Source organism: Hirundo rustica, chromosome 1 (genome assembly GCF_015227805.2).
Source record: "Hirundo rustica isolate bHirRus1 chromosome 1, bHirRus1.pri.v3, whole genome shotgun sequence".
Taxonomy (NCBI): Eukaryota; Metazoa; Chordata; class Aves; order Passeriformes; family Hirundinidae; genus Hirundo; species Hirundo rustica.
The window spans coordinates 136,457,078-136,484,552 of record NC_053450.1 but is presented as its reverse complement, the minus strand read 5'-3'; the positions used below and the strand labels follow the sequence as shown (position 1 = coordinate 136,484,552).

The window sequence follows — 27,475 nt, the reverse complement described above, 5'->3', positions numbered from 1 at the left end:
CTCCAGCTTTAACTACAGGCATTCTCTTGGCCCTCACAGATCTTTCTGCCATTTAGAGAAGCTCCCAACAGGCTCCTGGATTTCACTGTGCTAACCCCATTCCTCCAGGTTAGGGCAAAGCTGGAGCCAAAACCTCTGTTGCGCCCCTTGCTAGCAGGCTGTATGGGAAAAATCACAATCCCTCTCCACTGTCCAGTCCAACTTCAGCCTTTCCAACCTGGCTGCACACACTGGCAGTACTGTTCCTCAGAAATCTCACTGACCACTGCAGTGCTCTCACTGATTGCTGCTCTCCATTCAGTATCATATCCCTGCTCCCTCCTGGCTCCCTGGTTTCCAAGAGGATGGAAGTTAATAACACTTTTTGATCTGGTATTTTAATGATTGCAGTATTGGGACATCCTGCCAACATCACACAACCTTAGAGAACTCAGATTGCTCAGTTAACTCAGAAGTTAATGTGATTCCCTGGTAAGTTAAAATGCGCATGATCAGTCTTGGTTTTACAACACCCTTTCCTCAAGGTAGTATCTGACAAACCCTTCCTCTTAAAGTGCATTGAAGCATGGCAATTTCCCACATTCATGTCCAAGGAAGAATCAACAGCACAGCACACCTTGACAACAAATTACTTAAGTGAAAAACACAAGTAAGAACTGCAAAAAACACCCCCAGATGAATTTCTGTATTTATGTTTGTGTTGGCCAAAACTCAAGATGTTGAATCCTTACTGAACTTAATGGAGTCCATTAATAGTGACATGGCAAGGTGAGGAAGGAGGAAGCCCAGCTCCCTCAGGCACAGGCAGCTGCTGCCCTGAGGGACAGGGTGGCTGTGGCTGGTGTTGTTCTGCCATCCTGTCCCCAGGGAGGCTGAGCCTGCTCATCCTTGTGGGAGCCTCCTGCCTCTGCTCAGGCACAAAACTCCCCACCCTCCTATAATCCTGTATAATTCAGCTAAAATACAAAATTGAACACGTAGTATGTGCATTATTGAATTATTTAAGAAAATACTATGCAGGATCTAACTTAACAAGAGAGTTTAGGGTTAAGACTAAGCAGATATTTCCACTAAAACTGTTAGGAGAAATGCTGCTTCCCAGCCTTGGTTATGGTATAGGAAAGGCTGCTGATGAAAGCAAACTAAGGGGAGAGCAATTAACTATCTACTGATCGTGCAAACAGTCCATGAAAGACAGATCTCCTTTCTGCTGGCAGCAGCCTTTCTGCCCTGCTTTTTGACCAATTTTCTGTTAAAAAAATTATCTTTCTAACATAAAATGAAATTGTGCTACAGGATCTAAATTTTTATTTTGTTTACTTGCACCAAATTATAACTAAGTACTGATCAAAAGTTGAAGACTTCTTGCCCCCCATGATGCTTAAAAACTGATTTGGATTAGAAAGTCATAGGTGTGAATCAAATTAGCAAATTACAATTAGAAAAGCGTAAGAATCACTTTATTTAAGTTACATAAGAAGAAATAATGACAATCATTTTCAGAAATTATTGTATTTCAGAGAATATTAATCTTCTCAGTCTCTTGTAGTAGTCTTACCTAAACCTGTAGGGAGTTAAAAGCTCAATTTTGCCCCTGAGATATCCTGGGAGACAACTTCTATATCCATCAGAAAGATCCGGGATAACTGGAAGCACAATTCATTAACGTACAATAATCTATAGGGTAAAAACCAATAATGAAGTATTCCCTAAGGTACTCTCATGACAGGAGAACATAAATAAATAATTGACTGTTTCCAAAGTGTGATAAAGCAGATGCTTTGAAATAATAGTTATCAGTAATTAAAAATAAAACTATGCTTTATAAAGATGGGATAATGAAATGGGAGTGCTCAAAACAGAAAAAGCCTCTTTTTTTTTCAGTGCATTAATTTACCAGTAACAATTTTGCATTTAATGCAAGATTCTTGAATTTGAATTAGCTATCCAAGTATATGACTATATGATCAATTTCCATTTAGCTGGTTTACTGTTCTCCATTCAATGCTGTTATTTCCATTAGTAACCTTTAAAAATAATATAATAAACTTATCAATTGTGAAGGCCATTACTTAATTGCAATAATCATAAATTGTCTTCCATTTGACATTAGTGCTGGACAAAAAAATGACCAAGCATCACAAAGGGTAATTAAGAAATCACATATATAACTTCCAAGTGCAAAAATATCACATTGAAGAACCAGTCTTCAAATAAGAAGTTGGCAAGACAGAAATCATAAGTAACACATCTTTCAAGGAGGAAATAGTAAATCTCTTCTTTAAGAATACAAAATTACCAGTACGGTAAATTCCTACTAGAAAAAACACATGTGAGCATGAATAGACTAAGACCATGGCAAAGAGTTTTTTCTTTGTTACTCTCTGATGTGTAACCAGCTTAAAAAATGGGACCATTTTACCATAGAAAAAATGTTGCACAGATCTAAAAGGCCACAATAAAGAAGCTTATATTGCTACCTGCATGCATTCATGACTGACTAAACCTTGAAGTTCACAGTACAAAATGTGAAGTCACAGGTATTCAGATCTGTGATGTGTTCTAAATATAGATAATTTAGGTCATAACCATAAGAGATACAAACAGTTCTCTGAGATAATCCTCATGTGACACTGTTACTACTTTAAAAGGAGTATTTCTATAATACCTCTTGATTAAATATAGAAATTTGACAGCAGTGACTAAATCTATATTCTATATGGCTTTTCTGTAAGCCTTTTTATACAAATTTTGCAGAAATTTCTGGACAGACAGCACTAAAGCTGCTCACAACTGAAGAGCAAACTCCCAATGAGAGAGCACACTAAAAATTAATTTTCATTTTCTTCTTGATAAATGGAAGTCTCCTTTCCAGGCATTTACCTCTTTTAAAGATGTATTCTAGAATGATTTCAGAGATACAAAAAAGATTTTTTTAGCCTCAGAAAGGGAAAAAAAAAAAAATGAGGCTCTGTATAGCTTCTGCCACAAAAAATTGAAATAGATACTATCAACTTTCTAAATGTCACTAAGCACATTTCACCCGTTGTCACTGTTTCCATTAATTCTCAGAAACCTTGAAATCATGAAGGCAGTAATGTGCTGGAGTATCTAAGTTACTTGCTGAAGTTATTCAGAAAAGATTTGAAGTGTAGAAGCAGAGGTGCACAGATGGCCACATGCACTAGGAGACAGTTTTCAAAGGTGAAATAACAAGGCGCCTTCACTTTTCTCCCCTCCCCATCAGTTAATGACTTTATGAAAGCAAGCAAGTACTGCAGCCAACATGCATAATTTTTAAGTCTTGGATTATTTGGTTCTTACTCTTTAAGTCCATGGTCTTTAAAATTTTAGAATTCAGTTACAATACAAACTCTCATTAAATATATATACTTATATTCTAGTCATTACAAATGTGAAAGAAGTCTTGAAAATATTTCTCAAATGTTGCCTTAAGGCTCAGAAACCTGGGAGCACACTTAAAAAATATTATTTTTGATGTTAATCTTGTGACTTCTTGAGGTCTGCAACTGGGGAAATAGCATTTACTTCTCTAATCTTTTCCCCCCATTTATTTCAATCCCTTCATTGTCACTTCATCACAAGTTGTGCTCCTCAGATCTCCTCAATTTTTGTTTTTTGAATATCTTTGGGGTTTTCTCCTCTCACCACATCCTCGCCCCCTTCTCCTGCTAACTGCATGAGTATTAACTGAGTACAACTCTGCCCAGCCCCTCAGTGCTGTCATGATGCCTCTCTGGTATCTCTGCAAATCTTCTTTCAAAAGCTCACAGGAAAAGATGCAAGAAGTGTCAACTGCAAATGAAGGAGCATATAAACAACATTCTGCAGGCCTTGGAGAAAAAGAAATAAAGGGCTGCTGTCTCTTGTGACAGGCCACAAGTCTACTGTTAAATTAACACCACAGATCCCAGGTTCTTGTGCTTCCCTGCTGAGAGACTTGTTCCTATCAGAAATTATCTAAGTCCCAGTAACCGGCATGCACTTTGCTTTACCTTTTGCTTCACTCTGTACAACTGTGTTGTGTAACACCTACCGGATATATTTCTGCAACTAATCAGGAATAACAAAGAATATGTGGAGTAGACTGTCTGTGTCCCTACAATAAAGGTCCCAAGGGCTAAAAACACCCTGCACAGTGTTCTAAGACTGGCCATTAAACAATCAGGGCCCTGTGTAAAAACAAAAAAACAGTGTTAGGGGATCAAAAGAGAACAAAGAACTCTTATCAGCACATGTAAAGCACACCACACTCAGTTGTAATGGAGAATTAAAGCCCAGTGCAAACCCCAAACCATGCTGACAAACGGGTAAGAACAATTCATGATGGATCTTATATGGAAGAGGAAGAAACCACCAGTAAGGATGCTGTGATGACTCCCTGAAGCCCCACCCTAATCACAACAGCTGCCACAGACCTTAGGGCCCTGTGGTGCAGAGGTAAAAAAGGAAAATATCAGAAAGTTTGTGTGTATCTCCTTTTAACTGAACTATGGAAATTGGAATAACAATAGTTCTTTGATTAAACTAACAATAAATTCCTGGCTTTCCATATAAAGTGCTTGCTTTGTCCATTCCTTTTATGAGTAAAAACCTGGTAATGATTCAACAAAACCTCTCCCAAGACTTTAATCTCCCCAAAATCAAACACGTTGGTGTTCGTAAGCCAAACATAGAATTTGGCTCATTTTCCCTACTGATTACAACAGAAAAAGCTCAAAGGTTTTTGCCTCCTCAAAAATATAAAAAAATAAACTTAGCAGGATGAATGGACAGCATTTAATAATAGGGTTTTTTCCACATCACTCAAATTTTTGCTTCAAAAAAGTCAAAGGGTCATCCAACCAAATATCTTCTGTATCATATTTCAGCTTTCTTCATTCTACTCTTTTCAAAAATCACAAATACTTTAACTTTTTTATCACTAAAATTAATAAATAAACAAGAAACAAAGTTTGCTGAGGTTAGATTTATACTTCTGTTGTATAGAGAAAAAATTATTTGTAGAAATGTGGTCTAATTAAAATTCTACTTGTCATACTTTTTAAAGCATACTATAAATGCAAAAATTCACCTAATGCAGCAGGGACAGACACAACCATTCCCATGTCACTTAAGCTGTACTCTGTTTTCTTTTACAAAAATTAAGTTTGAAATGCAGATTTTTTCCAAGCTGACATAGCAGCTAACCTTCTCCTTGGTCTCCCTAATTTTCAAACTAAGCAACAAACACCTTCAGGCAAAACTTGTAAAAATTCTGCTTATGAAGGACTATAAATCATATAAATCAGATTTAGGCATTGATTTTTTTTCTCATTTGCATGCTCATACATCTGGTAAGGAAAACGATAAGAGGAATCTTTTGGGTTAAACATTGTTCAGTTTTATGCTGCCAAGAGCTGGTTTTAGTCTTTGAAAGAAACAAATGATCCTAAACAGAATAATAAAGTTAGAGCCACATCCAGAATTCAAGAGGCAAATATCATCTCTGTCTCTATCCTTTCCATGGATAATGCTGAGGGCTATAAAATCAGGGTCCCTCCAAAATTAATGTCTTCAAAGTCTCTACCACAAACAGTGACTAGTTCTTTCAGGGCACTCCTGATCTGCAACCTGGTGCCAAAAACCATGTGAGCTTGCAGAACGTATTTGCAGAGTGAAGGAAAGCAATAGCTTTGGAAACTCAGAGATCCAACCAATAAATAGGGCATAAAAACATGAAGCATTTCTCACTCTTACTCAGTAATCTTGAAAGGATATCTATAAAAATACGCACTATGCATGAACAGTTTAATACTTCACGTTCCATTAGATTTGCAACCATTGCACTTTCTTTTCTGTGGAAAGCCTATCAGTGCTCCTCCATCATAAACAAATGTAAGCAAAGGAAGCTCAGCAAGGGAAACTGACTGTGAGGAAAGCAAATGCTTTCACATATATGAATGTGATGGTACTATTTGTAATGGTAAACTACACTTTTAATATTAGACTGTCAACTTGCCTGTGTTTTTCCATCAGACAAATAGAACACAGTAATTAAAAATTTATCAACTATAGAGATGTCCTATTCTATTTGATAGACATTTAATGGACTAGACACTGCATTTACCAATATTGCACATACCTCACAGTCTTTGTAATCACAACACACAAACTGGACAGGAAGAAAAATTTCAACATTTCCTCATTAGGGAAGCCAACAAAGAAAGAAACTTGGAACTAGGCAGCAACAGCAATACTACTCACATTCTGTGAACTAGTGATTATTTTCTAGGAGAGGAAAAATGTCTCACACATCATAAGATTATTTAAAAAGCCAACTAACTGCCAAAAACCCCTAAAATAAACAATATACTAAAAAGGAAATGGAAGGGATTAAATGCACTATTCCTGATGAGAACACAAAAAAACAAACCACCAAAGAACTGTAATGAAATCATACAAGTGTGCATTTGGAAAGAATTCACACATTTAACAGTCCTTTTTCTCACTGCTGGTAAAAAGAAGAAAGTTCCTGCTCTCTCTCAAGGCAGTTTAATTCTGGCATTGAGAATTTTACCCAACTAGCTAATTTCTTGGCAAAGATGTGAATGAAGACAGTTGAGAAAGACACCAGCAATTAGATTAGACAATGAAGGATAGATGATGTGTGCTGTCTACACAGTTGGCTTTATTTCCACAACTGAAGAGCCAACTACTGGTGATGAAGGAATTTCTGCAAAACAGGTCTAAGCCTTCCCCTCATAATTTCCTCTTTCCTCTTTAAACAAGAGGGAGCTTTCAAGATTTCCAAGAATGACGCTTTCTTACTGCGATGCTTGTGCCTCATCTTCCCACATGACAGGCAGCAGCTCCCAGCCTCTCCTCATCCCCTGCATCACTATCTGCCTGCAGAGATGCTCCAGCCAAGAAGGAAGGAAAGGGACAGGCTGCCCAAGGACTGGACACCTCATCATCATGATTAACAAGGAGAAAATGAGGAAAAGGGGAAAGGAAAGAATTATAAATCTGAAGAGAGTAAGACGCCAGATAAAATATATGGAGAGATTGAGAAAATTAGGGTAAAACCAGCACCAAACGGAGCTGTTGTAGTTGTCCTACAAGGTGTTGATTTGCATGCAATCCTCTGTCCTAATGAAATCTTGACAAACCTTGCATTTCAGGAAAATAGGACTAGCCAACTTACATCTAAATATAAAGTAGATATCCACCCTAAAACATACCTTTTTGAGAAATAAAGAAGTGAGATGAATGGCCCTGTATCAGATGTCACGTACTCATTATTTATGAAGTGAAGCAGAAATCTTTAACAATGTAGTCTCAAGGGTATTTTTATAATGAAATTGAGCCCTAATTCAGAATGACCTTCAGACATGGCTTTATGCATATTTTCAATTTCTTTCAGCCAACATTCTCACCATGCAATCATAAAATAGCTATTCCAGCAAGAGAGCTGGATCACAGCATTCATCTATAGTAAACTCTTAATTTTTACATCATTAACTGATTAGCGTAGTCCAACAGGAAACAAAAGTAACTGTAAATGAATTCTGCTTAGAAACATGTTTAAATACAGTATATTTGGAATATTGGAATATGTTGCTTTTTAAAATGTAAACTTTATTTAGTTGATGATTCATGTCTTCAAGCACTTAGCTTCATGGACTACATTATGACATAAAGTTGAAAGAATTTCTTTCACAATTTAACATGCAGAAATTTGCTGTAGCCATCTTACAAACAGACTCTTTCACAGTCAGTGCAGGCTCATTTCTTTACCTGTATCTCCTATTTGCATACATACATTTTACATGTAATAAGTGCCTGCCTTTATAGACATTCTAAACTGATCAGAATAATTAAAAAAAAAAATTAAAAAGCCTATCTGCTAACTTCTACTTAAACTAGGCCAAATATAATGACTAAGCTAAGACTTGTATGCAGAATACATATTTCAATTTAAAGATTCAATAGTAAATAAAATGTTACTCAAAACTGGATTTCATATGCAGCCTACCTCCTCTCAGCTCAAGAGGAAGTGAGGGAGATTTAGGGTCCATTTAATATATAATACTTTTATTTTTCTTTTAAGTTCTAGAATGATATTAAAATATACTTATCTAATTTGACCCTGAAAGGAAGTTAGTATTTAAATGTGGTGTATGTGTTACTAAACAGATCTATTGGATCTTTTTTTGTAACGAAGCTGATCCAAGAAATTCACCCTTTATTGGGGCTGAAACCAGGTCTCAAAACAGAGATTGGGAGCAAGACAGTGTCATGATGGCTCTCAGCACCATTCGCTTTCCATGCCAGCCTGAGCTGGCTTTTAGCAAGGATGTGAAATGTTTGAGCTACTGGTCAGGGACTGGAAGCAATTTAAATGTTTTCTACCTCTAAAAGCAGACTGGAGGAGAATCTGGTGTTACAGCTTCTGTTGGCCGCTCCGGAGGGGACACACTGAGGAAGGATGTGCTGGGATTCAGAAGTGAACAAAAGGATCAGAAACATCTGCAGAATATTTAAAGAAGATTTGAGAGATTTTATTCTCTCTGTCCTCTTCCAAAATGAAATAACTTTCTGCAATTACAGAGTGCCTCAGACAATGCGCAGTGAATCATAAGTAGTGGTTTACTATGATGCTTTTAACTATGTTTTCTGCAACACCACTGACCACCACACCCAGCAGTTCCTTACATATGATACTGGTGGAAGCATTACAGCAGAGATTTTTTCTACTATAACACCTTGTTTAGCACCCATCATTTGGCCTTTTACAGCTAATTAGAGAAGCCTTACTCTCCACGCATGAAATTTCTTTGGGTGTTATTCAACTGACTGCTAAATTTGACAGTGTTATGCAAGAACATGTGCGTCCCCCACCTCTGCAAAAGGTTTCTCTCACATGCATACTAGATACTGATTTCACACAGGGCCCAACATTTGCTAAAGCTGTTTCTGTCCTCAGAGTAGCTAAAACAACACAAAGCAGCCACTCGACATTTGCTAAAAGAAATAATACACTTTTTTGCTGAGTCTTCAACTACTTCCTTTTACTGTATCAAAGTCCTCGTACTTTACAAAAAGTCTCAAACTTTATAAAATGTGAAGAATCAAAGTCACAAAAATATTGAATGTACTGAAAAAGCTATTAGAAAATAAGGAGTTTGATTTGAGCAAAAATCTACAATAATGAAAAGTAAAAAAAACCTTTTCAACATTTTGAATTCCGTAAAAATTTGAAAAGACTCTACAAAAAGCATATTTTGACTCTCTGAAAATCAATGTTAGACCAGATTGATCAATTAAATTTATATTTCTTGAACAATATAAATATGTGCTCTTAGACCCTCATGGCTGCTTAATTTAAAACTTAAATTCAAGCATTCTGAATTGTTCCAAATTAATATATTATATTCTATTTCCATTCAGAATTCTTTCACTGAAAAAAGTGTGTTACCAAATTTAACTGATTTGATAAGACCTTCTTCCATGTTTATCGCTATCTAAACTTTCAGGTTGGATCTGTAAGGAGACTGAAAAAAAACCTGAAGCAAAAGAAACTAACTTAATTCCTTGATATAAATCAAGCAGAATGGTATCCAACCTGGGTCTCCCATATATCTCCCAAATGCTTAGATATTTCTTAGCCCTGAATTGTAAAGAGGGATCAGTACATTTTTCCCAGATGTATTAACGCTACATAAATCCTTATGTGTACTTTGTCACTTGATATCTTCTACTTAAACTACTCAACATAAAACAAATAGTTTTAACAGGGAAGAAAAATGTTTGTGCATTTTGACATGGGGGTTCCATGTTACATCTGATTTATAGAAATTCCTGAAAAGAAATGAGTTTGTTGATGAATAGCACCACTTGTTTTTCTTTTTTTGTTTTGTTTTGGTTTTTTAAGAACTAACATAATATTCTTTTATTATGTTGCGAGCTGGATGTTATAGGGATAAACAGAATCTGAACAGACATTATAGCAGTATTGACATTGAATACTCTGTATGAGCACCTAAATGAACTATCTCACAAAACAAATACATGTTTTATGTATCACTTCAAATAAATGAATTTAGGATTTGAAGTTATTTCGGTTTGTATAGATACATAAGAAACTTGACAGTATCAGTTTTGCATCTGTTTTTTTATAGTTTTTCAAAAGAATTGTTTATGTGTTGACAATTAATAAAATTTATACTGATACACATATGATGAACATAGTTCTTAGTTTTAGTTTCATTTAAAAATTTGAGAACAAGATACAGTTACAACATATTTAGTGGCCTTTCATCTCCCCAGTTCTAGGCTCTCACAAAGGAGTGGGTATGGTTTATTACGTGTAGTGCGGGGGGTCTTTCATGTCAACAGATCACTGTGGTGAGAACTTCAAGTCAGCATTAAAACACCCAGGGAGACTCCAAGAGGAGACATTCATAATGTCTAGAATTAATGAACATAGCTTCAAGAACCCAGTGTGAACAAAATTCAGAAAAAGCTATTACAACTGTCTTTGTGATGATATGAAAGATGCGTGCAGGATGGTGTATCTATATTATATGTTCCAGCTGTTAAATTATGGTTGTCTTCATTCCTGTCCTAGTGTGCAACAGTCCTGCGGTAACAGCAGAGAGCCTATAGCTCATGAATAGAGTGAAATTGCTGCAACATACACTGAAGTTTAAGGAGAAAATGTAGTTTTATTTCTGACTGTTGGAACACAACTATCCAGCAGACTGCATTAGAAAAAAATTCTACTGGGTTTGCAAGGGCATTCAGAAAGAAACACTGAAATGTGATTTTTGAGACTGAAATAAGACCTTGTCCATTCATGACAGAATGAAGCAGATAAAGCTGATACATTGCTTTATGACCTTTTATGTCTTGCTCATTTTCCTGGAATTAAGCAGCAAGTGTGTAGCCATGTCCCTGTTCACATCAGAGAGCTTCTGAAGGAAAGTCCTTAAGAGCAATCAATTCACTGCCAACTGGTAAACAAACACCCAATGGCATCTGCTGCTCCATGAGAAACAATGATCAGCAGGAGATTAAGAGCAAGACCCCAACTCACACAGGAGAACGTGGATTTCTCAGCTGAAAAAGGTACACTCACTTTTTCCAGCTTTGTGGTTTGGAGTACTCCCCACACCACAGCACACTGCTGCCTACAAGGCTGAGCCATGCACACTGGGCCTAACTAAACTGACTTCAAAATAACCTTCCCCAAACAAATGAACTAAGCAGTGCAGAGGGAAACGTCTCAAAACAATGCTTTGAGCCAAAGCCACTGCCATGAAACTGCTGCCAGAGAGACACAGCACAGCCAAAGGGTGCGAGAGAAATACTGTCAAGTCTGAGAAATACAAGGTGAAGTCGAATCTTTCAAACCTGCTCAAGAACGCCATATCAGGAACAGCTCCCTGCTTTTCCTTCCCACTGGATTTTCTTCAAGCTGAATCACAGAACAAAGCTGTGTGAGTCAATCTGCGCAGTGTCTATTTCTTTCCAAAATTCCAAATTCCTTTTCACTTTTGCCCCTTTGTCCTTTCCTAACCTCCCCGTGTCCTCAAGCCTCTACTGTAATAATGGGCTTCCAAGAGAAGCTCCTGGACTGAGAGCTTCCCTCGAAGGTTTTACCCAGCACTGAGCATAAGGCCAAGACAAGCTCTTGCTCTGGAAGGCAAACAGGGCAGATATGGACTATACTGGGTGATTTAACCTCAGAATTTTATGCTGAGTTTAAATCTAGGAGTAAGGAATCTCTTCCTTTCTGAGGAAAAAGTAAGGGTTTCTTTACAGTTCACATGTATACAGCCATGTATGTACACCAGCACAGCTGTGTCTTCCTTCACCTCACCAGAGGAAAGCGCCCATCTCCTTTGGCTGCTGGAGTTATCGGGGTCCCCTAGGTCACTACCAGCTGAGTGGGGACAGGTACAGAAAAAACTCCTCTTCCTCCTTTTCCTGTCAGGAAACATCACATTCCTGCGCCTGCAGACAACAGCTCAAACCCTGGAACGCAGCTGGATGAGGCAGACTCATGCTCAACCCCAGCTCAACCCACTGAACACACCAGGGGTACTACAAAGGCAGCACAGTTGAGCACTTCCATGGTGGGCCAGTGTTATATCTGAATGCGATTAAACTACCCGGAAACACCGGGGCAGAATGCAAGGAAATGTGTGTTTTGTGAGTGAATCACATGCCTCATTGCAAAAAGGGAATGAAAGGGTCGAAGTAATGAGAGAGCTGGGATAAATGCAGTACATTCCCTTATAGCTCCTCTGGGAAGGATACATTCAGCTGTAATCTGACTGCTTCTGAAAGCCAGAAATAGATTTTACTTTCCAATTCCTGCCATTTATTACTGCTGATTATTAAAAGCAATGTGCACACCTGATTTATAAGATGGCAGGTTCCCAGCGCTTCTCATTTTCACTTCAGTGGGGAAGTGTTTCTCTTATGACAGACAGAGGTGATAGGGACAGAGTAATCCCAGGTGCTTTGTGTTCACAGGTTTTACCTGAAATATTAGAACTGAAATATTAGAATCCAAAAACTTTTAAAGTTCATTTTTAAGTAATTGGCCAAATGGATAGAGCCAAAAAGCAACAGGCGCATCTCTCCTGTCACTTCAACAACCTGACATTTCCAGGCAAAATAATCAAAGCAGCTGCAGTTTGATCCTTCATCTTTCCTTTCAAGTCTCTTCTTCCTTTAGCTTTTCTTTCAGTCACTGAAAAAGGACGACTTGTAGTTCAATAACACACGTATATTCGCCCAACAAAACTTAAACCATGGGGTGCATCCCTGTTTTCCATACCTGTCAAATGCAGATTTGTTCAAAATACTGAAAAAAAATCATCAGCGTTCAAACCAGATTCTGTATTCTAGATGTAAACAACAAATCACCTTGAAAATATATATCTTATCTGATAAGACTTCCAAAATGAGATTAAAGGGCAATCTCACTAACATCTATTTAACTCACATATTCACATACAAACAAGCAAGAGGAAGCTTCACTTCTAAGAAAAATTGAATGTCAGCTATGACAGGCAACCACTTGAATAAACAGAAAATTAATATAACAATTACAGTATGCTAAAATCACCCAAATCTGGCCAGGAAGAATATTAAGAAAAGCAAAGCTGGAGATAGTTTAAAAAAAAAAAAAAAAAAAAAAAAAAAAAAAAAAAAAAAAAGAGAGAGAGAAACCCTTGAATTCTCTGCAAAAATATTAATCTCAATTTTCTGCACCATTGTACTGCTTGATATTGAATAATTTTTAAAATTATATACTGTTTTCAGGTCTTGCTAACAAAATCAGATTTAAATATCACCGCCTAGCTCTTTAGCAGGTATTAAAAAAAACAAAAACAAAAAACCCTCCAAGAAATAATATTTCAGTGATTATTATCTCACCTAAAGCTGGAGAATACCATTTGAAACTATATGTTAAGATTTCATATCAGATTCAATAAAAGTATTTGCTTGCTTGCTTACTTATTATTAGAGCTAAATTTTTAAAATCAAGTAAGTGAAAATAAAACTAGTTGTGAAAGTTACAGGACTAAAGCCCATTGGCGACATTTCCATGATAAAAACGAGGGAAGGGTAAATGGTTATCGATACTTTCACAAAGGATAAATGTCTGGTTTATCGTTGATGTTTTTTGGCAGCCTAAAATGCATCTCAGTATATACATTTTACTTCAGGACTGATTATTTTAGAGTATAAAATAGAGTGTTTATTGTATTTAATTTGGAAATACAACCCAGGTGGTTATGAAATCCTGGAGGAAAATGTCAAATCAGAATTGGAGGTTAATATACAGAGGAAGTGTTCAGAGCTTTCTGCAGGATCCACAGGTGAAGGTTAGGGGGAGCTTTTTGCTCTAGGCTATGCACTGGCGTTACACAGAATATAGACAAAAACATGGAAGGAACACATCCAAAAAATAGCCAGAACACAAGCAGAAAAGCATCAGTGGGACTTCTCTGAATTTTCATTTTTAGGTAATTTCTCTAATACTCCAAATTATGCAGAATAGAGACACTCTTCATAGTTCAAGCTAAGTTTTCCACTTAAAATGTTCCTAATGTGGGAACACAGAGTACCTTTCTTCCAGGTATTACAGGTTTACTTTGAGTCCCTACTTACTCTTTTTAAGTTTTATACAACCAGTGACTAGTTTATGTAACTAATATTAAAATTTCCAAAGGAAACACTTAAGAATTGGCATCTAATGTCAGTCTAATTTTGTATCAAAGCACTCTAATGCTACCTATAGTTAGAACTCCTTCGTACCTTGCATGTAATTTTATAAAACAAGTTGCAATTATGATGAAAAAGAGATTATTTTTGAGGCTTCCTTCCATTTTTTTTCAGATTTTATATATAGCCAAAACTATAGATACTTGTGGGTTTTTTCTTCTTTCTTCCTATTTTTTGGGAGGTTTGGTTAGTGAGAAAGAAAGGGATTCAGATCTTTGCCAAGGACTCAAGAACTGTCTGGAGGTTTGTTTTTCACTGCAGATGATGACTACCTCCCTGCATAATAATACACATCAGCCAGGTGTCTGCTCCAACAGAAATTAGGTTAGCTCCTGAACTGGTTGGAAAACACTCCCTGCAGCACAGGAAGCAGAAAGCACAGAAAACAAACGAGTTTTTCTCCAAGGCACTGTGCCACATCATGTGTGTCAGTGTGAACTGGGGCACCCCTACAAGGCGAGACTCTTATTACCTGCACTGAAGTCCTCACTCAAACTCATTCCTGCTCCTGAAAACACCATGACAGTCCACTACCAGCTCTGATCACAGGATAACTTTGTTCTCTGACAAAACCTTTGCACTTTTGCACAAGTTAATACTTTGGTACAACAGTTCTCCCTGCATACAAACCAACCATTTTACAACAGGAAGCTGTACAGCTGTAGAATATAAATGGCCAGTTCAAATCACCAGTGACAGTTACCTAATACATGCAGCCATATAACCAAAGGTATTTTCATATACACACAGGGATGTGGATATGGATATATATAATGCATGCATACACATGTATAAGCCCACACAGCTATAACAGCATGTGCATGTGTTCCATTAAAAATTCCTTTATGCTCCTGTTTACAGATTCACAGGAGTGGGAAGGGATCCACAAGGATCTTAAGCAAATAGCCCATTATTAGCACCATGCTCTGACCAGCTGAACTAATCTCAGAGTCAGAGGCCCAGAACCACAGACATTCAAATATCACACACACTGTAGATACCTTTAACAGCGGGTCTTGCCCTGAAATCCTACCTTCCCCTCTACATTTGAATAATTATTCCCATTTAAGTAGAAAAATCCTATGTTAACCATTAAACAACCCATGGCATCTAGGAGGTGGAGCAGCTGCTAGTAAAAATGAAGGTCTGGACGACATTACTGTCTCGGATGTTGGAAAAAGTAAATCAGACCCTGCAAACCTCAAAAAAGTTAATGAACTGGGTCATATGTGTCTTAAGTGGAAATTATTTTGCTTAGAGCAACCAGCAGCATCTACCTATATCTTATATCAGCAAAAATGTTCACCCCTGCACTGGCCTGAGCAGTCTGCAAAGACATATCTTAATTCTTCCTTTCCTATGCCACACTCACTCCCCACCAGTCACAGAGAACATTCCCAAGGCCGCTTCTCATCCTCTTGAATGATTCCTGTGACACTCAGCAGCTTCTGCTGACCCCCATGTGAGCATCTGGCTCAACACCCAGACCCATCAGTCACCACCCCGAGCCACAGGGAGAGCTGGCCTGAGCACACTCCATCTGCAGCTTGGTTCAGCAGCCACAGGTGGGATGCAGGCACATGAGGGTTCAGGAATCTCTGCTGTGGCCTGTGCAGTACCAGCCTGCAGCAGAGGCTCACAGCTCACTGGCTGGGTGTGCCAGAGACCTGTAGGACAAGGAGCAGAAAAACATCTGGGTGAGGATGTTTGCACCTGGCTCATAATACCTACTTTAGTTAAAATACTTCTTTCACACTGCTCTTAATAAAGAAGTTATTTAGTGCTACAAAAGTACCACTGGCACTGCTGCCCTTCATGTGGTAATTTAATCATACAGAGCAATTCAGAACAAAGACATCACACCAAGGCAGCAGGCTCCTGTGAAAGCAGCAAGCGAAAGAGCAGGCAGAAGAGCTGCGGTTGTCCTCAGAACCTCAAAATGCCGTCTCAGTATTGTGTCCATTCATTGGAGACAAGTTATCTCTTCCCCTTATTATGTGAAGAAAGCCAGGATACTAAAGTATCTACAGCTAGGAATATAAATGTAGGCTGTGTCAATATCCCTGCACTCTTGTTTTTTCTATCCAAACCCAAGAATCAGAGAAGAAATGCTACTTAGTAAACGTATTTCATCACTCTAATCTATGAATGGGAGATGACAGATGTCTTCTCATTAGAGACAGTACTGTCTCTGGGACATTTGATTTTAGGTTAAGTGAGATCCCACTGGAAGAAAGAATTCCAGCCCTGCAACAATGCAGCCCAACAGCAAGAAGGGATAAAATGTTCAGGGAAATAACCCATATAACAGCAGGCAGTAGTGTAGAACAAGTACACAGACTTCAATTGAAGACAAAATAGATCATGAATGCACACAAGAAAAAACTATAGGTCACAGAGAGTATAAAGGAAGCTGGTTTACATCCCAGTGTTACGCCCCCTAAGAAAAAACAGCAGCAATTAATGAAGAAAATTAAGTAAAAGAATATCTGTAACCTGATTTGAGCAGATTCGGTATTGCAGAACTCACTTGCAGCTAAGCAACAACCAGATTTGCAACTGTACTTTGAGATCAACAACTCATTCTTTTTCCAGCTAGACCACTGTGCCAGCTCTCACATGATCCCAGCAACTACGACACACAACATTAGTGATCTAAATTATTACATGCAATAAAAATATTCTAAAACAAAAGGGCAAATGAAAAGAAATCAATGAGAAAAATATTACCACACACAACAGCTAACAATGCTATCCTGTGCTGCTATAGCTGTGCACTATGATGTTCTAGTAACAGAGAAAATAGAAAGGATGTCCATGGGGGAACAAGCTGACATAACATGAGGATGCATATCAAGGAGATGGGCACTTCTGGCTTGTCAAAGATGCTGCTGCAGCTTCAGTAGACATACCTCAACTAGCTTTGCAGCTGCCTGCTAGCAGCATGGGGTCATTCGGAGGCTGTGAAACCTGTCTGAGAGTGAATAAATACTCAAATAACTAGTCTTGGCACACTGCACTGGATAATTACATCTGACAATCTTTTTCATGCCCTCAGCCTCGCAGAGCTATGTAGGCATTATCCCAGCCTGCTACACATTTCAAAGCTGTGGTCCCCAAACCATGCATGGAGGCAATGCATTACATTTAAGACATTGCATTATTACTCACAGTCACAAGCCATCACCACTACTACAGCACACAACAAAAAAAAGCAAAATGTGACAGCTTGTATCATTGCCTCACACCCAGAAAAGGGACATTTAGTATCAAAATTTCAGTGGTTCACCATCTTAACATAAAAATTATTTTAACAGCATTTCAAACTAGAACTACATCTATTTCAAATTTTTACAAACTCCTAAAAGGATGCTAGCAGTGGAGCATTAGGCGGAGTGCAAACAAAGCAGTTGAGGGGAATTGAGATTTCCTATTATGAACACAATTACTGACTTCTCAAAAGCCATGATCTGATTTTGACAGTCATTTAAGAAGTTTTAGGACCAAAAGATGTTGAGGACAATCCTTAACAGAGAACAAAGAGCTGTCCCTTAGTCCCAGATGAGAAACAGAACCTGAAGTATTGACTGGCACTTTCAGTACCCTATCTATTAGAAATAACTGGAAAAAAAAAATCATTTTCTAAAATGCTGAAAATATTCTATAGACCTCTGTTGAAACTGCTTATGAATAATGAGCTCTAAAACCACGGGGGAAAAAAGACAAAATATAAAAATCTGAAGAGACTGAAGAAAGAAGCTACTTTTGCAGAAGAGAAGAAAGGTTTACAGAACATCTGACTAATTATATCTCAGTCAAAAACTAGATTCAAAACATATGAAGCAGTTGTGGCAAAAAACATCAATGGAATATTTGAATTGATTTTACCAGCACTGGAGAAAGCAAAAAATTCATGAAGTCCCCTTTCTCATGTAGAAACTTTCACTCTATTAGTACTGGATTAAAAGTTCTTATTATTACTTACACTTCAGTTTTCTGTTGATCTCACCCCTCTCACTTGGTGCAATATTTTAAGGAATATTTGATTGCAAGGAATAGACAAAAAACCCACTTTACTTACTGTAATTTATTTTGAATCATCTTCCTTCAACAATTAAAAAGGGGTTTTTGACTGTGGAAATGACAATTTTTAAATCATTAGTGCCAAACACATTTCTTTTTTTTGGCTTATCAATCATGAAGATTCATGTTTTTGTGGAAATAGCAAACTCAGCAAAATACCTCCAGAAGCCCTTAGATTTGGATACTATCAGCATACCCTACCTGGCCACAACACACGTCCTGTCTCTTTATCCTAGATACAGCACATGCTATGGTCTGTGAGGAGAACACTGAGGAAATTCTCAATGCCTTGGTTTTGTATTTTTTTTCCTATATAAAACCAGCCAACCAAAACCAACACCACAATCCCAGCCTTTTTGCATTTTTATCGCTAAACTATTCTAATCAAGAGCATTTCATCTCAGCTTTGAGCTAAACAGCTTCATTTGAGATCTGTTTCCCTCAGGAGTAGATGCTGGCCTGCAGGTAGCCCCATCAGCTGCCACTTAAATTCTGTCCCTGGATGACTCTGAACACGCGCCGTGGCCCCACCTTCCTTACAGTAAGTCACATGCCAAAGTGAGTCAGCAAAATACTCTTAACCATTTTCCAGAGAAGCAATGCATGTATTGAATAAAGAAGTAAATAAAAGTGGCTAGAATGTGCATTTCCTTGCAAGCTTTTTTGCTTTTATTTTCCCTATCTGGATAGGTATAAGAGATACACTCCAGCTTCATGTCACCCAAACACTTAGACGCTATAAAAACCCAAATTTAAAAATCTTAAAATTGTCATAACAATTTGGCATTGTGTTCTCTATCACTGTATTTTTATCTTCAGTTTAAGGTGTTTTCCCTAGCTGTAATAAAGGAAAATGAATGTCATTTAACTGTTGTCATTAACTGTGTGACACAGTTCAATAGTTTTTTATCTACCCTTAATTCACTATCATCTTTCCTCCACCACTGCATTATTCATGTGTGTCACCCTCTTCTAATGCCTGTGACACATACATTTGTAATGATTTTGTATAGGATCAACACTTCCTCTCACGATGAGAAAAAACAAAAGTTAAGAGCAGCTCTGCCACTTGGCTGCGCCTGGAAGTCAGTCAGGGCAAAGGCGAGGCAGCCGTGGGGAGCAGGCAGCAAACCTGCAGCCTGAGGCAAACGGATCTGGGGGCTGACAGCAGCCAGGAGGCACCACCAGCAGCTTCATTAATTTCACTGTGTTTCAGGGAGGTGAAGGACTGAACCATCAATAAAGGCAAAAAAACACACCCTGTCATGTTTTACATCTACCCGAGTTGGGCTTAATTTAAACACATTTTTAACTACTTATTTCAAACAAAAGCACCAATTGTGCATAAAATTTTACTTAATAGTCCTAATTTAAATATTACACTAGACTAAATATTACACTGTTACAGCTTCTACATAAAATTATTTCCATACATTAATCCTGGAATGCCTTTTAACATTTGACTAGAGAAAAAAAAATGCTAATCTAATTCCAGCCTTAATCTATTTTAAAGGAAAAAAAATATTTAAATAACTAATTTTGTGTTTTCTATGACTGGAATAACCATTGTTACAGCAGGTTGGTTTTGGCAGTGCCTTTACTACTTTGACTGTTCACAAGTTGTCTTACAGTTTCAGACAGTGTCAGACCTAGAGACTATATCTCCTGCCAGCTGGAGTGGGAACACTGGTTTTATGTATAGAAATACAGCTTCTAGAAGTCAAGGTCTGCTAGCAGTTTCTCTACAAACTACAATGGCAGCTGTGCTAGAGGTCATGAATATTACATAAGGGCTGTCCATGTATTCAAGCCAGCATCAGTAAGCCAAATTCCCATAGCAACAATCACATAGATTTACTCATTGCTAAGGGATGCCTCAGTTCACCAGTAAGCACTGCACTGCTACCCTAGTTAGTCTGCAAGATACTAGTATTCCAACTCTTCTTTTAAAGATTGTGTATTAACTGGTAACACTCAAAACTTCACCCAAATTTCAGGGCAGCCCTTATCATCTTTCGCAGGTGCAAAAAACCTTCAAATTAGAAAAACCCACCCCTGATAAAACAGAAACTCCTGACTACAATCAGCAATCTCTGAGATACAAGGCTGAAGGGAAGAAGTGAGCTGTTTCTGTTGAGTTTCTGCTACACTGATCCCAGAACAGCAAGATCCAACTTCAAAGAGATGTTCAGCGTCTTCTACACTTGGCACATTCCAGCAGCTCATTAAAAAGCTGCTGTAGGAGCTCTTATTAAATATCAGTTAACAACTACATTAAAAAAAAAAAAAAAAATTTGGCTTCACTGTTCAGGTTTTCTGGCCTGATGAAGATGCCTGCTTGTGCATTATAGTACTGTATTATTTACGGAGCTGGTCCTCGGCACACGATCAGCTACAGAGCTCAGGGATCTGCACTCACAGATTGCTGAAGAGCCCGTGTAAAACAGGTGGCATAAAGAGGCACAGGTAAAGCTGGCAGTGGAGAATTAATTGGAATAGGAGATGGAAAGGGGATAAAGAATTAAAAAAAAAAACAAGGCAAAATGGAGGAGGGGATTCAGAGAGAAAGTGAGGGACAAAATGTAGATCAGGTAGATCTAAGGGGGAATCTCAATGGTGTATTTAAATATATTAGAACAAAAACCAGTATTTGGAAAACAGCAAGACATTTAAACCTAGCAGGTAGCATACAGAAAAACAAAAAACAAACAAAAAACTCAACAACAACAACACCAAAAATCCAACCCCCCCCCCAAAAAAAAAAAAAAACCAAAAAAAAACAAAAAACCACCACAAAACAACAACAAAGAACCCTGGTATGAAGTGATAAATGAATGATAATAAATAAGATGAGCACAGTTTTCACAGGTGCAGTGTTATTTAAAGATGTAGCACAGATGAAAAAGAAACAAAGCCATCACTTTCACTGCTAAAACCTTAACAGTCCTAAATACATCTCATGGAAAATACATAAACACACAGCAAAAGCTTAAAGCTCATTTAGTGTTTTCTTACTACATTATCACTATCTGCCAGAAGTATGGAGTGAGGAGAAATCTGAAGAAGACCTACAGCAAGTGACTCATGGGGTCACTTAACACACAAACTGTAAAGAAAGTCAGTGAAGTCTTTAGGAAGAAAACACCCTTGTAACAGATTCTCCCTATTTACATATGACTTGTAGGGACTGATTCTTCATTCAAGGGAGATGAACAGGATGTTTGGAGGCTGATTTTTGACACTGTAAAAGCATGAAGTGCTCTGGCAATCCATGAGCAAACTTTTAGAAACATCTTCAGTAAGAACTCATAGCATTGACCCTATACACGGCAACAATGGCTTGTATTTAATTAAGGAAGAAATGCACGCATTTAAATAAGAATGCTCTGAAATACATAAGTCAATCAAGTGCCTGTTACAGAAAACTGATTCTAAGTGGTTTTTCATGGAGCATATAATTTCAACTGCTGTCTGGAATGTTTATAAGGCATCTAATCTATATGTTAACACATTAAAAACATTTTATCACTCATGGATGAGATTACAAAGAATCACGGAATAGTTTGAGTTAGAATGGATCTTAAAAATCATCTAGTTTCAACACCTGCTTTAAAGCTGAGCATTTTATGAGTTTGTAACATGAAACAACACCTTACCTTTGCTTTTTCCAGCTGTGCCTGGGCCTGTCTCTCTGCCTCTCTCCGCACTGCTTCCCTATCTTCTTCCAGAGATACATCTGAATCAGATGGACGGCTGGTGTAGGAGTCCGCCGAACCCTGTGAAAGAAAAGCAAAAATAATGTCACAAGTTCCTTTCATTTATTTTTTACTTTTTTTAAAGTAGAAGTGCTTATACACCTTGCCTTTTCTCTTTTTTCTGTATCCCTGAGAAGTGACTAACTGCACAAAAGGGAAATTTACTCAGTAGAAATTATGTCTAAGTTCACATTTTTTTTCTGGAAACTTGCAAAAAGTGCAGGTCTCGTCTCCAGTGTTTTACTTCCTGCCCTATCTCCACACTCTTATTTGTGTGCTTTTCGGCAAGCAGAGCCAGTTTCTCTGGAGACTTACAGCACTGGTGCAGTGCAGGGCTGAAGGACACACAGCAGCTTCAAGGATGGCTCCATAAAAATTAGAACTCTAAACAGTGACAGAAATTGCAAGCAAACAGACTTTCTATGATCAAAATGCAAATTTAGTATCAATAATTACCATTACACAATATCACTGCTAACAGATTTAACCTCTGCTATACATTTTTATTTCAGAGCAGCCTCTTTACCTGACACACTTTCCCCATCAGAACAGCAAATGGCTCATATCCATCTCTGCCCCTCAGCAAAACATGCAAATGACCACAAATCAACTTCCAACTAATAAAACCCGTCTGGACTCAACACATGTCCCTGTATCACCACAATGGAAACAGCCACAATGCCAGAAAAGCTCTATAAATAATGACAGCTCTGCTTTTCCTCTGCATCTCCCTGCATATAAAATAGAATTCTGGTAATTCAATCAGAATGAAAACAGAATGTCCTCTCCTCACCGTCTTTTTCCTCTCCCTCTTTGCAACACATACAATATAAGGTGATAAGGAAAATGCAGGGCTTACACAGATATCAGAATTCTTCAGACGTCCTCCTTTGGCTCTTTTCAGAAGCCTGATCCAGGTGGCCTTCATTAGCCAGACAGCTCAGTTAGTGTCCGCAGCTGCAGCGCCCGGCACTGATCTCATAAAACATGTGCACACTGAGCACTGCAGAATCACAGCTCCTTTCCTATCCATGCTCTGCTGTGAGAGCCTTCCTTCTCTTCCCTCTGCCTTTCAAGCTTCCAGCCTCACTGTTTCCAAGTATTCTACTGCAATTAAATTCTCAAATTTTCTCATGCCAGTAGGAAAAAAAAATTTAAAAAAAAAACTTCCAAAAAATCCACACCACCTCCAAAAATCTCAACTTCAATGATAAAAACATAAAATAAAACCAGCCTCAGAAATATTGTGAGAGATGCTTCAGCTGATCATAAACTGAGATCGATCAAAGAAAAATACCTAGGGCTTTTTCCTCTCTGTTTTGGGGGGCGGATTTGGCTGTTAAAAATAGTGCTTGTAAAAGAACCTTTTAAAATCCTGTGCAAAATGTATTCAGTGACATTTGCAAGTGCAAAGTTCATTTCATCTCTTCCTAGATTGGCTGGGGGTGGGGTAACAGGCTGTTCATACCACTGGGCATGCTCCATATGTGCAGCCTTTTACGCAGATGCTCACATCACACCGGGCTGTTAGCCTATGCCAAATTGCCATTTTACATCTCAAGGGTAAACAGCTGGAAAACGCGAGGTCCCTGTGAAACTGGAAGAGCTGGTACAGCGTCTCGTTCCCGTCATGGGTGTCTGCTGCCAGCCACGTTTCCCTTGGATGCTTGCTTCTGTCATGGAGTGCTGCCCTCCTCTGCAAAGCGCTGAACTCCACACACAGCTCCCTCACAGAAACCAAAAATACGCCTGTTGAGTGGGAATTTAACCCCTGGTTACTGCGTGTATTTTTTTCTGACTTTAGCAGAGGAAAGGAACAAAGAATAACTGCAACGTACCGCGTAACACATAAACATTACATCCTAATATGACAAAAGCCAAAAAAACCCTTAAATTTCACTATTCTGCTTTTCAGCATCACCCTCTATCTTGTAATAAACTGACACGGGAGAGGCACGCTAAGGCAGGTTTTCCTAGGTATTTACAATTTACTCACGGACGTGCAACAGTCTAGGTGAAAAAGATCACTGTAGCTGACTGCAGTGCCCACCTTTGATATCAATTCACATTTACAAGAAAAACAGCAAATAGAGACTAGAGCTGAGAGCAGTATGTCAGCATATCCCAGGACTGATCCAATCCTGCCATGATTTGTGTCTGCATAACAATGAAATTGCCCATCACAACTGATGCAGCAGCCTACATTTCAGCATTATTAGAGCAAACAACAGTTGTCACTAAACTCGTAGTTCTAACTAAAGCTACTTTTTAACTTTACAAATGTTTAATTTTTTTCTTTCCTGAAGCCCATAATAGTCACAGCATAGAATTTAATAAGCTGTCCTTGAACTGACATAAAGAAAATTATTCTCCAAGGAATATTTTGCTTTTCAGGAGTTCAGATATATCTGCTAAATTATGGTGATTGTTCAAAATTAAATGTCTCCTGAGCCAGAGAAATAGAAGCAGAAATCAAAATAAAATACACTCAAAGTTTATTGCATTTTTAAAAATATTTTCCAGTTAAGAAAGTATGCAGAGGCCCTGTAGCCTCCCCAAAGCCTGTCAAATTTAGTCGTTCTTTAAAATTTCCCTTTGCCACAACTTCTGACACAGCTGCCAATGGAAATAGTTGGAAAAGATGAGCACCAACAAGCAGACAGATGTTTAGTGCAGCATTTAAATCCAGCTATGGTTGACACACCAGTGACCTGTGGACAAAACCACTGACATTATCACAGCACTAATGAAAGCTGAGACTGTGATGAGCAGCCCCAGAGTCCCAGGACACTCCGCAGTCCCTCAACACTCAATCCTCCTTGGAAAAGGCACATCCAAGCCCTTCCCCACCAGCACTGCAGCTCCTTGGTGCCAAAAACCAACCCCAAAGCAGCACTACCTTTAAGAGGAAAACCAAGAAAGCAGCCATTAAGCCTGACGGAGATCAGATGATAGTGTGAGTCTTTGATCCCTGCAGCACTTCTATGGTAAGCACATATTATTATTTGACACTGACTAAGCAGCATAGCATCACTTTTATTGTCATTCATTCTGCTGTCCACAAGGGATGCTACCTAACCGGTCCTCACCCTATAAAAAATCATGAAGCACAGTAACATAATGCCTATCTCCCCTAAGGTAGCAAAATGCCTTTTGAGTCAGCCTAGAATTGCTAAAATTTGAATTTCATCTTCCTGGCCACAGTGCTGACCATGACAGCATTTACAGGGCTGGTCATGTCTTGTGTTGGCCACAGTCCCAACACACATCCAAAAAATCAGAGTGATTCCATTTATTTTAATTACATTGATAAATTGCATGAATCAAACTCAGTATTACATTTATTTTCCCCATGGTACAGACATGGTCATGTACATTTTCTAGGGAAAGGGAAAGCTGGAAGTTTCTTTGCTTTTGAATATGGAAAAAACTCACAGCTGGATAATGCAGGAAAAGGAGGAACATAAAATTACATTTAATTAACTATGCAAATTTCTGAGTATTTTTATACGAGCTAAGAATGCATTCAATCACATTAAGATAAAAAAAAAAAAAAAAAAAAAAAAAAAAAACAACAAAAAAACCCACCAAAAACCTATACAAAAACTATGACAAAACTATAATAGAAATATCTGGACTATTCAAAAAAAAGTCCTGACGCGTGGATGTGCATTGTCCATTCAGGACAACCAAGGAAACTACATTTCCTCCTTGGGTTACTGAAGGGTTTTTTTAGGTTACTCTGGAGAACAGTAAAAATATTTTCTCAATAGATTCTGAAATTCAGTCTTTGTGAAATTCTTCATGTCTCCATCTCCTTCCATTGCAATATGGAAGAGTTGCAGTAATATCTGTATAAAATATATGTTACTGCAGCCCCTAAATTTTTATATTTCATGGGAAACTGTCTAATAAAAGTCTAATAATTACTCCAATTATTTATTCTTCTTTTTATTTTATTCCTTACTTTGCATGTTTACAGGCCCAGTTTTTCTGAAAAATAAATTCCTGTTTTAATAACATGCTTGAAAAATATTTCCCCTTATCTTACCACTTATGGTATTAGAGTAGCTTCTTTGAGCTATTCCTCCAATGCAAACTCATACTTTTCACACTGCTAGTGGTCATATGTGATCATATTTGAGCTCCTTTTGCTTCAAGACCTTAAATGTCTGAAGTTTTTGGTATTGCAGAAGTGCATCATCTTTAGGAGACTGGGTCCCTCAAGTAAAAGTTGTTTTTTTTTTTTTTTTTTTTTTTAATTATTATTTCTGTTTAGTTGCAGGTAACTATTTAGGTAAATTCGGTAGTGGCCCTAGATATCCTCTTTTTCTCATTAGTTTCCTGTACCCATGCTTATCTTCCATCAATACAGCTGGAGCTTCAGTACAGATTTAGACCCATAAATTCTCACTGGGTTAATACAGCCGTCACTAGTCTCACCAATTCAGTTGTGGCTTTTATATTGCGTTTTACTCTTAAAGAATAAAAACAACCTGAGTACCATGACTCAACAGGGTAATCCAGTTAGAAACTAGATATCATTAGAATAGATCATCTTCCAGATTACTGAAAATTCTCAAGTAATTATCTTCTTAGAAAGATAAATCAAGTTCCTTCAAGTAAAGGCTTTTCACATTATTGTTTATTAAATGAAGGCATGAAACAGTAAGCAAACATGCATTGAGATTTTACTAGGAATTAAGAAATACATATGACTGCACATATATATAAAACCCCTAATTTATAGCAGTGGGGTCTTCTCTGAGTTATATTTTTCATCTTTTCATTCATTTCATGCTAATGAACTTTCAAATCAAAAAGGAGAAATGTCTTTATGTCTTCACTTGATTTATACTTTAAATATGGAAAGCTCAGGCCTCACTGTGCCAATAAGAGGAACAAATCACTTCAATATTCAGAATTTACAGAGAGGTATTGTTAACTGCTAATGTTCTTATCCTGTGGCAGTAGTAAGAATGGCATCACACGTCCCACTAGGACATGATTTGTCCTAGTGATTTGTATATGATTTGTATATTATGTCCTTGTGATGTGCCACTCCTTCTCGTTTGCTATGAGCTACAAGTGAAGAAAAAGTTATGTCCAGAAAATGTTAATTTCTCTTAAAATCAATTCAGAACAAAGGCAAAATGTGAAATGGCAAAGTTTACAATGAAGAGAAACTGCTGACATCGGCACATCATAATTTGCCAGGGAATACAGGTTGCTGTTTCATCCTAAACTGATCAACCTGAAAAATATGAGCTGAAGTCAGAAGCTCTCCCACAAATGCACCATGAGTAGAGAGTACCTCAGTTTGGCCAGAG

At 37.9% G+C, this 27,475-nt stretch overlaps 1 protein-coding gene across 14 annotated transcripts in view; it reads right to left on the bottom strand.

The window, feature by feature from the left end:
• The window catches only part of CACNB2 (calcium voltage-gated channel auxiliary subunit beta 2), a 244,369-nt gene that overhangs the window by 58,948 nt on the left and 157,946 nt on the right, over nucleotides 1–27,475 (bottom strand). For 11 of the 14 annotated variants that reach the window (XM_040059422.2, XM_040059447.2, XM_040059455.2 and 8 more), the window contains one exon: nucleotides 22,047–22,166. In XM_040059422.2, coding sequence (XP_039915356.1) covers nucleotides 22,047–22,166 — 120 coding nt within the window. Of the gene's footprint in view, nucleotides 1–22,046; nucleotides 22,167–23,004; nucleotides 23,580–27,475 lie in introns of those variants that run through there. The other 3 variants (XM_040059463.2, XM_040059470.2, XM_040059500.2) reach the window with 2 other exon arrangements.